This window comes from Penicillium griseofulvum (assembly GCF_001561935.1).
Source record: "Penicillium griseofulvum strain PG3 chromosome Unknown contig_85, whole genome shotgun sequence".
Taxonomy (NCBI): Eukaryota; Fungi; Ascomycota; class Eurotiomycetes; order Eurotiales; family Aspergillaceae; genus Penicillium; species Penicillium griseofulvum.
The window spans coordinates 267,587-283,786 of NW_024467476.1; the positions used below are offsets into that span (position 1 = coordinate 267,587).

A 16,200-nucleotide genomic window follows, 5' to 3' on the forward strand; every position below is an offset into this window, starting at 1 on the left:
GTTTGTAAATCGCATGATCATTTGGAATAATTCGTTTCATCGTGATATGGTAGTGGGTCTGTGAAGTTCCTTCAGCAGCGAGTACAGTATATATAACCCGCGGTCTCGAGTTCATTCCAAAAGCAAGTGTCCTTTCGGAAGTCTCCATGCTATCGATGGCGATTTATACTACAAGGCAGTCTTAGATGTTTCTGATTCTCAAGTCCCAACTACGAAAAAACAATGGGCGAATTTACAAGTTGGTGTTGACCCGCCAAGATTGGCCAAAGACTCAGCAGAAGTGGCCTTCGAGAACTCTCAGAGTCATCCGCCTGTTGCCATAATTAATGTTGTACTTTAACGACCAGAAGCTGCAGTACCAGCCTGAGAGATGCCTCTTAAACACCGACATGGTTATATTATACGCCTTGCTGGAGTGCCTTGTTGACGCGCCCGTGAACATATCATGACTCAGCATACATTACCAAAGTGCCTTCATATATCCTCAACGCGACTCCCTATAGGTCCTATCAAAAAGGTTCATATATTGAATATTAATACCTGACATCATTCTTTTGTGGAGGCCAATAAGAAAAGTGACAACCTGAGAGGCGCAACACCCGTTAGTGGACATTACGTCATTGATGAGGGGGTCACCTATATCCCGACAAACCTCACTTTCCATCTTTCCTTTACACACATATTTCAATTTTGAATAGTTACTTTAATCCATTATGCCACTCGTTGTTCCAGGAATCAACTCCTCAATGGGCGACAAGCCTGAGTGGATCAACAAGCTTATGGGCAAGACGATTAGCGACACTACTAATGAGACAGTACGTCACTTTTGAGACATCGAAATGAAGCACAATATTCTAACTATTAGGTAGTGTTTTGCAAAGAAAGATCTTCCTCCATCTCACAGGATATTGAAGCCGGGTTATGCACAGACCGAGGATTATAAGCCAGAGAGGTAATGTCTTGAAAAATCCCACAAAACTAAAGACCATGTTGCTGACTATACCATTGAAATTAGACTAAATGTCTATGTTAATGACGACGGGACTGTCCACGATGTGAACTTTGGTTAGAACAAGGATAGAATTACTGGTAATCCAAACGACAACCGATTGAACCAATTCAATATCTATTGCATGAAAGTCTATTGCTGTTTCAGGGTACCTCGTATGAGTTTACTCAGCCTTCCATCTCAGTAGAGTAAGCGAGTGACGCGGGAATTTATACAACCCACTTCCATCCCAGGTCGACTCCTGGATCGCCACTTCCTCCTTGCCCTTCATATTAGTCACGAACAAATCACTCGCCGTGACAGTGAACACAGAAATCTCTCCCTGAGCACCCTCAACGCGACTCTCCAAGTCTTCAGTGTCATGGATATTCACCACAGCAACGTTGACAAACCCATCATCACCTAGAGTAGCACTGACATCCAACCAGGGCGTATCCTTGACACTTCGCACCCACTTAGGCGCAGTCTCACCCTTGTATGTTCCACAAGAAACATGGCTGCTAACAGTCCAACCGCGCATGTACCGCGAGAACAGCCAGAGCGGCCACCAGGTAGTCTGCTTGGTAATTCCCTCTGGGGATGTCATCAGGGGCGAGATAACGTTAACAGTCTGCGCGATACAAGCCATGCTGACATCCTTGCTCTTTCGGACGAAGACGTTCAACCAGACGGCTACGGCGAGCGCGTCGGAGAGCGTGTAGCTTTCTTCGGCGCCTAGGCTTCCCTCTGCGCGGATTGGATCCCAGACATTCCACTCGTCGAAGCAGATTGTCGGGCGGAGTTGCTCGGGGGGAACTTGGTTTTCAACCCGGGCGAGATCGATCAGGGAAGATGTGATTTCAATTGCGCGCTCTGCGGCTAGTGGGGCTGTCACGTTGGGGAGGTGGGATGATGAGGATGTGTAAAGATGAATGCTGTGCATGTCGATCAAAGGCACTGAGCTGGTTGACAATGCAGAGTGAGCGGGTACAAGACACTTGTTTAGTGTGTAGTAATCCCATGAAGCAGTGCCGTCTTGACCACAGAGAATCAAGACCAAGGTGGGATCCAGGAGTTTCAGAGCTGAGGAATGATATTAGCGCGGGTTCTTGCTATAATGAGATGAAGTATTACCTTTGGCCCATTGGATTGCCTTGTGAGCATATGCTTCTTTGGTCATCTGCTCCACCTGCCAGGGACCCCAGCACTCGTTTCCGAGAGCCCAGTACTTGACCTGCTAATTGTTAGATTCCAGATAAAGGGCTGCACTTTGTATCTGAACATACATTGTAGGGCTCCTCGCGGCCATTCTTTCGTCGCAGATTGGCATAGTAGGTATTGCCAGTTCCGTTGCAGTATTCAACCCAGCCCAAGGCTACCAACATTAGTATGTTTCATGTCAGAGTTTCAATAAAACACATACCTTCATCCAAAGTACCGGTACCAAAGTTGAAGCAAAGGTACGGCTCCGTACCCAGAGCCTCGCACCATTGCATAAATTCATCCGTGCCAAATTGGTTTGTCTCGGTTCCGAGCCAAGCAAGCTCGGGTCTTTTGAAAGAACATCAGCACAATTCTAACTAAAAAAAAAAAGAAAAAAAAAAACGAATCTTACCGTGCTGGCCGCTGATCTCTAGGACCAACACCATCGAGCCAGTGATAGGTCGCACAGAAGTTTCCACCGGGATACCGAACGACAGGGATGTTGAGCCCCTTTAACGCCTCCAAGACATCCTTGCGGAATCCCTTCTCGTCTGACAGCGGGTTTCCGGGATCATAGATGCCACCATAGATACACCGTCCCATATGTCTGCGAAACTAGTTAGTTCATGCCGTGAAGGGAAATATTCCGATATGTCTTACTCGGTAAAGCCGGCGTAAATATTGGGATTGATTTTGGAAATACGCCTCGAGGGGTGCACGGAGATGAGAGGAGTCTCATGATCCTCCAACTTGGTAAAGGTCGTCATCTTTGGGGGGATTTTGTTTCTACTGTTTATGGGGGGGGGGGGGGGGGGGGGGGGTGTGGGGGGGGGGGGGGGTGGCGTGTGGCGTAGCTAAATAGGGGAATTTAAAACCCGATTCACAGGGGAAATGTGATCGTTAAATCTTCAAAGGGAAGACAATTAAAGAACCGAGAATGTGTTAGTCACAAGGACTTTATAGAATTAACCGATCTCAGACTTGAAGCGGCAAAGCTCCTGCGGGGAGAGAAGACGACGACTCCCCTCTTTAGCGCCTAGGAAACGACATAGACTCGGTCTTAGCCATCCTTGGCCATCGTTGTAAAGTAAATGAACAAATTTGACCAATCAATTGGCAGTTTATCTTACGATACCCCGGCATTGAAGAAGGTTTGAAGATCTTCCGTCAATCAGAGATGAGAGTCTCCGCCACACGATTCCTGTTGTTATCCACTTCCCCCCCGTTATGTACAAACATCTCATCTCGGTCCATTTCGATTTTATTATGAAGATGAACTCTCTCCACATTTCCTCCGTTAGGGAAGTTTAATCCTTAAACTCCACACGAAGGGCGCGATTCTCCGAACTAATTTGATTGGTTCATTCATTTATATTTGTTCCTGCGTTCTGTATATTTAGAGAAGCTCCCCCGACATGTGGAGATAAGATCTTCAACCCCATACTCGAGAGAAATACCCACTTCTCCAACTATGCGTCTCTCACCGGCATGGTACCAGGTATGAAGGGACACATTCTGTGAAGAAGACAGAGCTGATATTTTGATATAGTTCCTGGTCGGTGTCTTTGCATCTCTTGGATCATTCCTTTATGGATGTACGATTCTCCAACACCCCTTCTTGAAATACAAAATCTAATACAACCGCAGATGATCTGGGTGTTATTGCCGAGGTGCTTGTCTGTGACTCATTCAAAACCAAGTTCGAGGCAGATGATACCCAAAAGTGAGTCTTCAATACCACCCGAAAAAAAGAAAATAGCTAACAATGTTACAGAGGATTAGTTGTGTCTCTATTCACCGCTGGCGCATGTGTCGGTGCCGGCTTTGCGGGTCCTAGTGGTGATTACCTGGGAAGACGACGGACAATCTCATTGGGATGTCTCATTTTCACTCTTGGAGGTGGTCTTCAAACCGGTGCGGTCACAATTGACTATCTATACAGTGGTCGATTCCTGGCTGGATTGGGTGTCGGTTTCCTCACTATGATGATTCCACTCTACCAAGCTGAGATTTGTCACCCCAGCATTCGTGGTCGAGTCACAGCCTTGCAGCAATTCATGCTGGGTATTGGAGCACTCTGCGCTACATGGATTGGCTTTGGAACATACACCGGCTTTGCCAAGACCAACTCTGCACAATGGCAACTGCCCCTCGGTTTGCAGGTTGCTCCTGCGGTGTGCTTGGGTCTTCTGATTTCTTTCTTCCCTGAGGTACGTCTCGTTCAAATCAGGATCGACTACAAGAACTAACGTTATCCAGTCACCTCGCTGGCTGATCGACCACGGCCGCGCCGAAGAGGGATTGCGCACATTGGCCAAGCTGCACGCTCATGGAGACGAACACGACCCTTGGGTCCAGGCCGAATTCGCTCAAATTCAGGAAAGCATCAACTTCGAGCATGAGCACGAGGCGAAATCATATCTCGAGCTGTTCACCCACCGCTCATCGTTCCGTCGCCTGTTCCTTTGCTGTGCATTGCAAGCTTCAGGTCAGATGACAGGTGTATCTGCCATCCAGTAAGTGGATAATTTCCACGGTTAATATAGAACCACTCGACTGATTTCGTGACTAGATACTACTCACCCCAGATCTACGGCCAAATCGGTATCTCCGACCAAGACACACTGAAATACCAGGCCATCAACTCCATCATCGCCTTGATCGGCCAGTTCCTATGCATGATGTACATTGATCGCTTCGGTCGACGCTGGACTCTCATCGGCGGAAATCTCGGTAACATGGTGACTTTCATCGTTGCAACCGTTCTTCTCGCCAAATTCCCTCCATCAAACAACAACAACGGCGCCCATTGGGGTTTCATCATTATGACTTGGTTATATAATTTCTCCTTCTCTGCGACCTGCGGTCCTCTGACTTGGATAATCCCGGCCGAAGTGTTCGATACTCGCACACGTGCCAAGGGTGTCTCGATTGCCACTATGGTCTCGTTCGCTTTCAACACGATGATTGGACAGGTTACTCCCATTGCGATGACGAGTATTGGGTATCGCTTCTATATCCTCTTTGTCATTTGCAACTTTACCAATGCGTTGTTCTTCTGGCTTTTGCTTCCTGAGACAAAGCGCGTGCCGCTTGAGGAAATGAACCAGATGTTCACCAATGCGCCTTGGATTGTTCCTGGATCGCGCAAGGAGGAGTATATGACTCATGATTTGGAGCGGAAGGTTGAGGAGCAGGAGGTGAAGCAAAATGCGATGCATGTTGAGTAGGTAAAGTCCGGGGGACTTGGGAGCTTTCGTGTTGGATGTGTGGAAGTTTAGTTTGGTGTTGAGGTGCAATGTGAAGTTGTTATTTGTACTCATGGAGATGTAAAGATATGTAGTCCGAGTGGACGCTTAATATTGGGGTAGTTTTGGGAAAGACAGTGTTTCGATCCTTATTCTCTGAATATATCAGTTTTACAGTTTCAGTTTGTTCTTTTGGATTTTTATTTGTATTCTATAGTATAAGGAAAGACACCAAAACATACCTAGATTATACTGTGAGATGCCAATTTATGCCTTCTTCTACTTGGGGAGAAACCTCTGTGTACCTTCAATCAGTAATTCGATACATATCATACACTCCTAACATAAGTATTTATGCTAACTAATCCTCGAGGTCATGAATGTTTGCTCAATTATTCCGAGTCCGAGCTATATCCTCCCAATCCAAGCGAAACCGCAGGTTTCGTCGGGGCTTTTGTCTTTAGTTCCCCCTTCTCCGCATTTGTACCCACCTTGGCCTGTATGGCAGTATTTGTAGGTCCCGATGCTGTGGCTGAGGCAGGTGTGGCTTCATTGGACTTAGATATTCCTTGGTCCACCTTCTCGATACTTGAACTAGGTCCATTCTGTTTTTGCGAGTCTTTCCCATTGTGTGTGTCCTTCGCGGCGTTGTCGGTGAGTGAAGATTTGCGCTTCTTCCCTGGAATCAATAAGTCCTCCTTCTTCTGTTTATCACGGCGCCTCTTGCGAGCCAGTGCGGCCCAATCTTCTCCCTTCACGGATGGTCCATCCGACGAGGTTGATTCAAGCAATGCTTTCTGTGCCTTCTCCCGTTGTCGGCGGAAGGCTTCAAGTTGCTCCGCTGTCTCCTTCTTCACAGCGGCCTCCTGTGCGCGTGTTGACTCGAGGATAGAATCTAGAAATTCGACTTCGTCTTCATCGAGGGAGCGGAATTGGTTTCTAAGACGTGATTTCTCTTCAAAGGCTTCTTGTTTGGCCACTATAATAACCGAGGAAAATCACCCTAACATGTTAGCCGGATGTGCTGGATGAACTGTCCACTCATTTCTCCGTATACACGGGGGTTAAGCAATGTAGAAAGGGACTAGGCACGGAGTTGGGCTCACTTTTATTCCGCTCCAATACCTCAAATAGACTTTTGCCACCATCTTGTTTTCCTATTTCGGCCTTCCGCCTCCGCTCCTCCTCCAACTCCTTCTCCGCTCGGAGCCACTCATCATCCCTCTCGATGGGTTGATCGTTTGTTCCGGCTGAAACAAAGCCTGATGACATAGTGATGGGGCTGGGTAAAGTGGTATGGGGTACGGGATTGTGGACTCGGGTATAATGGACGGTCGGAGTACGAAATTATCCGGCGACAGGGGGGCCGGGATGGGATGTGGGGTTGTGAAATGGACCGAAACGCGGGCGAGTAATATAGTGAAACCGAGAACTTTCCGAACTACGTAGAAGATCTGGATGAATTGAATTTGTCGATCACAATTGAAAGATGTGATTGGAAAGGTATATGTGGAAACGTTGCATTTAGCCAGAATGGGGTATCTTGGTGGTCCTTGGATATACCCTCAAAAATCTTCTTTGGGGCTCCAGTATGACGATTAAAGTGATGTTTTTTCACTAGAGTGGATATGGCCAGTCGGGTAATTCTTGGTCATTTCTTCCACGGGTTACTTTTCTGTTGGAGGCAAAGGAGGAATTAATGTCCAATGCGGCCAATTCCCCCCCACCTCCCCTCCATTCCCCTCCAACGACATCATCGCTCGTGGACCTGCCCACTTTATTGCGGACATCTGGACATTATATAAAGACCACCTTACCTCTTGGTCCTTTTTTTTTTTTATATTCATTATTCCATCTCACTATATCAAAATGTCGAACCAACACACTCAGAAGACCTACACCCTTAACACCGGTGACAAGATCCCCGCCATCGGTCTTGGAACATGGCAGTCCAAGCCCAATGAGGTCCGCGTGGCCGTGAGGGACGCCCTTCTCGCTGGTTACCGCCACATTGACACTGCTCTGGCTTACGGCAACGAGGCTGAGGTCGGTGCTGGTATCAAGGACTCCGGCGTGCCCCGCGACCAGATCTGGCTCACCACCAAGCTGGACAACCCCTGGCACAAGCGCGTCGCTGAGGGCATTGAATCCTCTCTCAAGGATCTCGGCACTGATTACGTCGACCTCTACTTGGTTCACTGGCCCAGCTCTACCGACCCCAATGACTTGTCCAAGCACCTCCCCGACTGGGACTTCATCAAGACCTGGTAAGTGAATAATTGACCCAATTGAACTATCTAGTGGGAAATCATGGCTAACCCAATGTCCACAGGCAAGAAGTCCAGAAGCTGCCTGCCACTGGCAAGGTCCGCAACATCGGTGTCTCCAACTTCGGCATCAGGAACCTCGAGAAGCTCCTGAATGACCCCAGCTGCAAGATCGTCCCCGCCGTCAACCAGATCGAGCTGCACCCCAACAACCCCTCTCCCAAGCTCGTCGCCTACAACACCTCCAAGGGCATCCACTCCACCGGTTACTCCTGCCTGGGCTCCACCGACTCTCCCTTGTACAAGGACCCTACCCTCCTCAAGATTGCTGAGAACAAGGGCAAGACTCCCCAGCAGGTCCTCCTGGTTTGGGGTATCACCAAGGGCTGGAGTGTCATTCCCAAGTCTGTTAACAAGGCTCGCATTGAGGGCAACTTTGATATCGACGGCTGGGAGTTGACTGATGATGAGGTTAACCAGCTTGACAACCTCAAGGACCGCTTCAAGGTCTGTGGTGACGCATGGCTGCCCATCAAGGTGTTCTTTGGCGATGACGAGTAAATATGTCGAAAATGATGAATGTTTTATGAGTACATAGGCTTTAGATACCAAAAGAATGATTTTGACGTGACACCATAATTTTTATATTGAGTACTGCGTACATAAACTTCAATTGCCAAAAGATATTCATTGTTGGCATAAGAACAAGATTCGGCTGCAAGGTACAAAACGACCAAGATTCCGATGTCATCATAGTCAAACACAACATAAAGCGCAAACAGGACAAACAAGTATTTTCGGTCACGAGGGTGGCGGCACACAGCCACTGCGGAGCCTCGTGTCTGAGGCGGAGAGATAAGGATCCATACCCCGTCATCAGGCATCCTTCTTCTCCTCATCTGTGCCATCATCTTTAGTGAGCTATTCATCTTTGAAACATCACCATGGCGCCTTCAGCAGGGCACCTGCTGCTCCCTAAAATATGGAGGGTAGCAAGGTAAGTCTCCCTTTTTTTGTCACCATATCGGATTACAATGGTTGACTAACATCTTCCCAGGCTTGCTTACGCAAAGGCCTCAAAATCTATACGTTCCAAACTACCAGAGCCTACACAATATCATCCCGTGCGATACCAACCCGTCTATGCCCGAATCAATCCTAGCCAGCCAATCAGCCGTGCCGCTGCCATCCGTCAAGCCCGCAGTCGCCACTTCTCGACCCGTGCTGCCGGCGCCTTCGCCTCTGCCGTCCGATCCGGACTAGGGTCCAATGCCGCTGCTCGCAACACATCTCGCATTGTGTCAAATATCAGTCGGCTCAGTAGCCGTGCACCTTTCGCTTCTACTCTTCGTCCCAATCTGACCGGTGGCACCCTTGGTCGGACTGCAGGAGGATATGCTGCTGGAGCTGGCCGTTTTGGTGGAGCTAGATACTTTTCTCATGGGCCTGCTGCACCAGCACAAGTGATTCAGAATGTGTCGCAGGGCGTCCGTGCTTTCTTTCTGTCTGGGCAGAAGGTCCGCTTTGACGGCATCGATCCCCGCACCGGAGAGAAGCGGTATAAGGCAGTCAGCACGCTACAGGACCAGGCTGAGCGAAAGATGAACGCCAACTCGTACAGCGCACCTGGATCGTACATTGACTTCCAAGTTTCCCCGACCATCACTGCACTTAGTGCTATTGGTGGTCTCGGCAACCAGGACCGCTCTGTCTCGTGCGACTCTCTAAACTCCGAGGGTCTCATGGATCTGCTTTCTGCCGATTTCGCCCGTGCGTTGAAGGAGTTCTCCGCAGTGATGAACGACCTCAAGCGGCTCTCATCACTTGGTGATCTTCCGATATCCCTTCACGACCGGTCAACTATACGAGTACGATTCCCTGGCTGTGATGCGGAAACTGTAGAGCAGCTGTGCTGTGAGGTCGGGATTCAGCGAGGCCGAGTTGCACAGGATGCGGACTTTGATATTCGCACTGGCGCTGATTTGGCTCTCTTGTTCCCTTTCGCACCGAGCATGGCCCCTTCCTCCGACACTGACTATTACTTCGAAAAAGCCCCAAAGTTGAATCAACAAAATCCAGCGGATCTTGACTGGCAAGGGATGATGACACCAGAAAGCTGCACGCCTTCATCACCAGCTGGCAGTCGGGATTCGGGAAATGCCATCAGTTTTGAGGATAGTGAGCTATTTGGTGCCAATCCATGGAAATCTTCTACCAAGAGCTACTCTAGCATTAACATCAGCGAGCTTGGAGATCAGCCTTTTTTCCCTGAAGTCTCCAGCGCTGGCGAACCTGAGAGTAACTCTGCATATGATGGTGTGGAGGGTATTTACAAGTTCTTGGCTGAGTGTGATCAAGCTAAGCGTTGACCGGACGCTGAAACTGGGTCATTCCATTTTTTTTCGTTTCTTTCCGGCATTGCTCTTTCTTTTTCTTTTCTTTTTTCCCCTATTATCCCGGGCTGAAACCGGGCACTACATGATGATGATACAGATACCACTCCACTCTTTAATACCTCTTTTTGTGTTATATTTGCTCAACTGAATGAAATTATATCCAAAGATGCTCACTTCAAGAAATCAATGTCATCGACATAGTAAGGATAGACTTAGAAGCAGCCCTTGATGTTATTCCCCGAATTACTTGATTATTCTTTGATGACCGTCTACAGGATTGTACGGAAAAATTAACCATAAGCTCACCCTTTTTAATTTCATGAAATACACTTGTTTCAGCTAAAGACTAGTCTGACCCTGCCCTAATTTGGCTGAAGAACATGCGGTGCGGGGTCCGGGGGTCCCGCGTGAACAATGCGGCTTGCCAAAACGGCTTTGATCTTTGACTTCGGCAATTTCATTGTCTCATGTTCTCCGTTTCACACTCAAATATCTACGCTAACATCTACTCCATTGGAACAGTTTCTTGAATTTATGCCTCCTTTAACTGCAGAATATCAATCTGTTTTCGAACTGCTAACTATTCTAACAGCCAAGGAATCTTAACTATGGTATCCTTAAACAGCCGAGATGAAGAGCTTAACCTCGCAATGTGGACCGAGCCTAATGTGGTCCTCCCGCGCCGAGTCTGGGGAAGATCGACCATGAGTGTCCTGTTTGGGGGCGGGGATCAATGCCGTGGGGGCTTTAAATTACATTACAACTACTCCCCTTGACTATCTAGGCTAGTTATAGTGGTTTCAAGCCTGAAGATTCCTTTCTGTACGGCACTGTGTTCCATCTACCCCGGACGAGACAATATTTACCCACATTTAACCACTCCAAAGGCAGAATATGGTATTATCTGACGTCTCTGGCTTACATATGGCTTGGCACTGTCTGGAAATGACCAAGTAAACGGGGACACTTCTGAGCCTATTCCAATCGAGATAGTGTGACATTGTCTTCGGCTTCCCGGCTTCAATCTCCGCAAGGATGACAAGACATCCATCTCGCTGAGGTATATAAAGACATCCAATTCCTACTCAACTCTTCACAGTACCACAGAGCAATCAGCAACCTTCAAGAGCATTCCTTTCAAGACTGTCAATATGCGGTCTTTCATTCCCTTCCTGCCTCTGCTGGCTTCTTCCGCGGCAGCAGCTGCTATCGAGGCTCGCGCAACTCCCACGGCTGCCGGAAATCCCTTTGAAGGATACCAGCTTTACGCGAACGAGTACTATGCCTCCGAAGTCTCTGCCTCAGCCTTGCCAGTCATGACCGGCGAAGCTAAAGCCGGCGCTGAGGCCGCTGCTAAAGTGCCGTCCTTCTACTGGCTGTGAGTTCATTGTATTGATATCCTATACGCCTCGAGCAGATACTAATATTTGGGTTCAGGGACACTGCAGCTAAGGTGCCAACTATGGGCGACTTCTTGGCCGATATCAAGGCTAAGAACGCAGCCGGTGCTAAGCCGCCGATTGCTGGTCAATTCGTCGTTTACGATCTGCCTGATCGTGACTGCGCCGCTCTGGCCAGTAACGGAGAGTACTCCATTGTCGATGGTGGTGTTGCCAAGTACAAGGCGTACATTGACTCCATCCGCGAGATCCTGGTCGAGTACTCTGATATTCAGACCATCCTCGTTATCGGTGGGTGGACTTCCTGATGGCTTCAGCGCAAATCTGGAGTAATTGCTCACATTGTTTCTAGAACCCGATAGTTTGGCCAACTTGGTTACCAACATGAACGTCCCTAAGTGCGCTGGCGCACATGACGCATACCTGGAGTGCACTAACTACGCTGTCACCAAGTTGAACTTGCCCAATGTTTCCATGTACCTCGATGCCGGTAAGAATATAAAATACAATCACCTTATGTGAATATGCTAATCAATATAGGACACGCTGGATGGCTCGGCTGGCCCGCCAACCTTGGCCCCGCCGCTGAGCTCTACGCCAATGTCTACAACAAGGCCGAGAAGCCCGCTTCCCTGCGCGGTCTTGCCACCAACGTTGCCAACTACAACGGCTGGTCTCTTGAGACATGCCCATCATACACCCAGGGCGATGCCAACTGCGACGAGAAGAAGTACATCAACGCCCTTGCTCCTCTGCTCAAGACCGCTGGCTGGGATGCCCACTTCATCACTGATACCGGTATGTAGTCAAACCTCAAAGCGGCATATCAACTTCCCCCCATGATTCAAGACCTCAACTGACTGTATTGTTCAGGCCGCAACGGTGTCCAGCCCACTAAGCAGACCGCCTGGGGTGATTGGTGCAATGTCAAGGGAACCGGTTTCGGTGTCCGACCCACTACTGAGACTGGTGATGTCTTGGCCGATGCCTTTGTCTGGGTTAAGCCCGGTGGTGAGAGTGATGGTACTTCCGATACCAGCGCTACCCGCTACGATGCCCACTGTGGTCTTGATGATGCCCTTAAGCCTGCCCCTGAGGCTGGTACTTGGTTCCAGGTAAGCGTTCCTTCATTGAAGGTGATTATAAATGAAATACTGACAATTTCGTAGGATTACTTTGCCCAGCTTGTGGAGAATGCTAACCCCTCCCTTTAAATGGGTGGAATTAGTATCGATATAGAGTATAGGGCTCGCTGGCAGTATACAGGACTGAGATGATGTATTGAATTCAAGTTTATGATAGTGGAATAACAAGGACCCATTTTCGATTTTGAGTTATGAAGTAGCTTTTCTACATGTATACCATGGAACCATTACACTGTGGTCTCCCTTTTTAGTCTACGACAAGCTTGTGAAATCTGAAAGCAGAACTAGCATGTCCTCTTTTGTATGAATCATGTTGCATAATTCCATCTATTGCTTGCTCTTTGCTATATTTCCTCGGTATAAAATCTGTCTTTTTTTAGATTATCCAATAGAAACTCCGTTCTTTCTCTAGTACCCATAACAGATCTTCCAACAAAGGACAGGAAATTCACTCTAAAGTTAGCTGACTACTTTTAAGCGTCTGAGAAGTTACTGTCAGGTTACATAGTCAAGATTTAACTTTCAAATGTGTTCAATCAACACTATACTCGACATATCAAATGAATCCTGTAGTGGTTTCAGATCTGTAGAGTACTACGTAGTACCATCGGAAAGTATAAGGTTCGGGTCGCGATGAGAGCACAGACCACACTTGGCAGTTTTGCTTTATTCTGACTTCATATCTAGGGGGAATTTCTCATATATCAACAGTTCCTATAGTAGTTGTAGTTGTAAACGTCTGCAGAGGTTGGATATGAAAAGGCTGTGATGTTACACGATTCAACCCACTACAAGCTGTGGTAGATTAATAAAAGGATATGTGAAAATGAATTCCCGATCATCACAGAAATGGCACGAGATAGGTACCAGCTGTCACAGTCCTAGCTAGTAGTGCTAATTCTCAGTGTCTGATAACTGCCCTTGAAAGAGGAATCCGAATTTCCTAGATGAAGAAAAAGGTAAAGGCTTCTCACTGCATGTAATGCGACAGCAGAGAACTCCTACAGAGGTCATGGTAGCAACCTAGGCCAAAGCTGTAGGAATTGCCACGGAGATCAAGATATTATAAGTGCATCAGATGTATTATAGAGAATTCATACTCACATTAATACGAAGACGTTGCCCAGGTGGAAGGCAGAATCCGAGCTCACCTACGGGCGGTACCTAACCGCCTGGCACGTGCACGTATACATTGCTCAAAGGCGGTCTGAATAACGAGCAGTATTTTGACCGCCCGCTAGGCGAAGAGTATCGATAACGATTGCGGGATATCCTACCCACTACATAACTACCACGACCTCCATAACCATCGCCAATTCCTTGAAAGATCTTCTAAGCCTTTTGAAATCATTCCTGAACACAAGCTATCTACATTCTCCAGCTCAGCAGGTTTGGGCGCTTCGTGCCCTGGGCTTGATCACCCCACCTACTTTTCCTACCAACAATCTAAGACGGAGAGAGCTTGAGTGCGCAAAAGCATCTGTGACTTCACCCTCAGATTACAATGGAGGACTTCAACAGTGAAACTGATAGTGACTACACTAGCTACTGGCGCGACTGGGTGAGTGGATTTCCTTTTTCATGATTTACTTTGAGATGAGCGAGACGTTCTGGGGATGGTTGGGCTATTGTGGGCAGGGAGTCCAATGGAGGAGTACACAGAGGCCACCATGCGCGACTGGAATGAGCCAAATCTCGGGCTCTGCTGCTGCCTTTGTTGCCGCGGCGATTTTGATGCTCCCGTCGCGGTCGATGACATCGTCTTGAAAGCCGTTACTCTTGTCGCCCCGGCGATCTGGATTCACGCACGCGCGGTGCCTTCCCCGATGGAAATATTTAAACCAGCTCGTTTTCTTTTCCTCTCTGATCTCTTCTTCCAACTTCATTTTCTCTACTCTCTTCTCGCAACCTTATCTCTGGCTCTCCTTCTGATTTCACATCGTCTACTTGATCAACTTCATCATGTTTCGCGCAATAATCGCCACTTTTCTTGGTCTCCTCCTCTATCTTTTCCTGATCTCATTGGTCATGACTGCGGTGATGTTCTCCCAACTCGCGTGGGAAGCCTACCATAATAACGACTTTGATTTGTTTATCGATCATGGCTTGGACGCGATGGCCGCACTGTTGCTGTACTCCATTGTGGTGATGTTGTACCTTAGGTTCGCGTTTGCTAATTCCGCAGCCGCTCATTTCACAGCCGGTCCTCCTGGTCCACCTGGTCCACCTGGTCCGCCCGGCCCTCCGGGCCCTTCTAACCCCGGTGGGAGCCACCCAACAGGACATTCGTCCAACCTCCCACGTCATGGCTCTGGAGATGGAGGGTCCTCGACGTCTCGCTCCTCTAATCATTCCTCAAACAGCTCTGCTCGAATTACTCGTCGAGTCTTGATCGTGGTCATGCTAATCGCAATCTTGTATTTGCAGTTTGTCTCATCCCGCGGCAACGAATACTTTTGCGAAATTGATGAAGACTACTTGACCGATCGATTCAACCTTACCGGTTTGAACACCGAAGTTTCCTACTACCAATATGCTCTTGATCTTGTGACCGATGTTTTCGATCTTGATGCCGACGACGACCTACGTGAGCAAATTGAAAAGTCTGCCCGTCACCTCTATGGCTTGGTTCATGCCCGGTACATTGTTACCACCCGTGGTCTTGCTAAAATGGTAAGTGGAAATTTTAACTTGGAATCCTCCGAATCAACGTACTAACCTCCTTGTAGCTTGAAAAGTACAAGAAGAGTGACTTCGGAAAGTGCCCACGTGTGATGTGTGATGGACACGCGCTGCTTCCTCTAGGCGAGTCAGACCTTCCGAATATCAGCACTGTCAAGCTGTACTGCCCCAAGTGCGAGGACATTTACAACCCCAAGTCTTCGCGCCACTCCTCCATTGACGGCGCATACTTCGGCACCTCGTTCCACTCCATCCTATTCCAGGTTTACCCGGCTCTCAATCCTGAGAAGAGCAGCCGTCGCTATGAGCCCCGGATCTACGGCTTCAAGGTACACGCCGCGGCTGCCCTTGCGCGCTACCAGGACAATCAGCGTGAGGAACTCAAGTGGCGTCTCGCCGAGGTTGGTATCAACCACAAGTTCATCGAGGATAGTGAGAGCGATGACGATGCCTTCGAGTACGACGAGGAGTACACGGAGAGCCACACGGAGCCCACCAAAAGCGACAAGCTCCTCGGAGACGCAGCTTCGGCTCGCATGAACCTCGCCAAGTAATCGCGAGGGTAGGGATCCCACACCAATCCGTGGTGTGTGTGCTTGTGCTTGTGCTTTTCTGCTTTTCTGCTTTTCTTGAGATGTTTTCACGAATGATGGCGTTGTCAGGCTCGCATGGCCCTTTGCGATGGTTTTTTTTCTTCTTCGCCTTCATTTGTACTTAAATTACGTGTCTAGTCCCAAAGAAGGGGGACTCAATTAAAACCACATCTTTTAATTGACCTTTGCAATAGATGTAGTTCTAAGGTCTGTATGACCGGATACTAAGAGATGATACACTCACTACTAAACACAAGCCCATATACTTATTCCGCATG

General features: G+C 48.3%; 8 protein-coding genes across 8 annotated transcripts; 6 read left to right on the forward strand and 2 right to left on the reverse strand.

The window, feature by feature from the left end:
- Positions 1–746: 746 nt before the first annotated feature.
- PGRI_033670 (uncharacterized protein) lies at positions 747–1,070 on the forward strand (the record flags this gene model as incomplete). The annotated part of the gene is made up of 3 exons (XM_040791080.1): positions 747–815; positions 870–952; positions 1,016–1,070. The coding sequence occupies 3 exons, from the start codon at positions 747–749 to the stop codon at positions 1,068–1,070; spliced, it is 207 nt and encodes a 68-aa protein (XP_040644136.1).
- Positions 1,071–1,172: 102 nt separating this feature from the next.
- Positions 1,173–2,958, reverse strand: PGRI_033680 (alpha-N-arabinofuranosidase; the record flags this gene model as incomplete). The annotated part of the gene is made up of 6 exons (XM_040791081.1): positions 1,173–2,071; positions 2,123–2,222; positions 2,275–2,363; positions 2,412–2,539; positions 2,604–2,798; positions 2,852–2,958. 6 exons carry the CDS (start codon positions 2,956–2,958, stop codon positions 1,173–1,175), a joined length of 1,518 nt encoding a protein of 505 aa, XP_040644137.1.
- A 704-nt stretch (positions 2,959–3,662) lies between these two features.
- Positions 3,663–5,421, forward strand: PGRI_033690 (sugar porter family MFS transporter; the record flags this gene model as incomplete). The annotated part of the gene is made up of 6 exons (XM_040791082.1): positions 3,663–3,689; positions 3,741–3,786; positions 3,839–3,914; positions 3,966–4,401; positions 4,451–4,707; positions 4,764–5,421. 6 exons carry the CDS (start codon positions 3,663–3,665, stop codon positions 5,419–5,421), a joined length of 1,500 nt encoding a protein of 499 aa, XP_040644138.1.
- A 410-nt stretch (positions 5,422–5,831) lies between these two features.
- PGRI_033700 (PSME3-interacting protein) lies at positions 5,832–6,711 on the reverse strand (the record flags this gene model as incomplete). The annotated part of the gene is made up of 2 exons (XM_040791083.1): positions 5,832–6,418; positions 6,546–6,711. The coding sequence occupies 2 exons, from the start codon at positions 6,709–6,711 to the stop codon at positions 5,832–5,834; spliced, it is 753 nt and encodes a 250-aa protein (XP_040644139.1).
- A 597-nt stretch (positions 6,712–7,308) lies between these two features.
- Positions 7,309–8,267, forward strand: gcy1 (putative glycerol dehydrogenase Gcy1; the record flags this gene model as incomplete). The annotated part of the gene is made up of 2 exons (XM_040791084.1): positions 7,309–7,706; positions 7,772–8,267. 2 exons carry the CDS (start codon positions 7,309–7,311, stop codon positions 8,265–8,267), a joined length of 894 nt encoding a protein of 297 aa, XP_040644140.1.
- A 383-nt stretch (positions 8,268–8,650) lies between these two features.
- PGRI_033720 (uncharacterized protein) lies at positions 8,651–10,075 on the forward strand (the record flags this gene model as incomplete). The annotated part of the gene is made up of 2 exons (XM_040791085.1): positions 8,651–8,703; positions 8,764–10,075. The coding sequence occupies 2 exons, from the start codon at positions 8,651–8,653 to the stop codon at positions 10,073–10,075; spliced, it is 1,365 nt and encodes a 454-aa protein (XP_040644141.1).
- Positions 10,076–11,253: 1,178 nt separating this feature from the next.
- cbhC (putative cellobiohydrolase) lies at positions 11,254–12,716 on the forward strand (the record flags this gene model as incomplete). Its single annotated transcript, XM_040791086.1, has 6 exons — positions 11,254–11,480; positions 11,540–11,793; positions 11,855–11,992; positions 12,043–12,300; positions 12,376–12,617; positions 12,672–12,716. 6 exons carry the CDS (start codon positions 11,254–11,256, stop codon positions 12,714–12,716), a joined length of 1,164 nt encoding a protein of 387 aa, XP_040644142.1.
- A 1,893-nt stretch (positions 12,717–14,609) lies between these two features.
- On the forward strand, positions 14,610–15,883 carry PGRI_033740 (casein kinase II subunit beta; the record flags this gene model as incomplete). The annotated part of the gene is made up of 2 exons (XM_040791087.1): positions 14,610–15,320; positions 15,377–15,883. The coding sequence occupies 2 exons, from the start codon at positions 14,610–14,612 to the stop codon at positions 15,881–15,883; spliced, it is 1,218 nt and encodes a 405-aa protein (XP_040644143.1).
- Between the last annotated feature and the right edge of the window lie 317 nt (positions 15,884–16,200).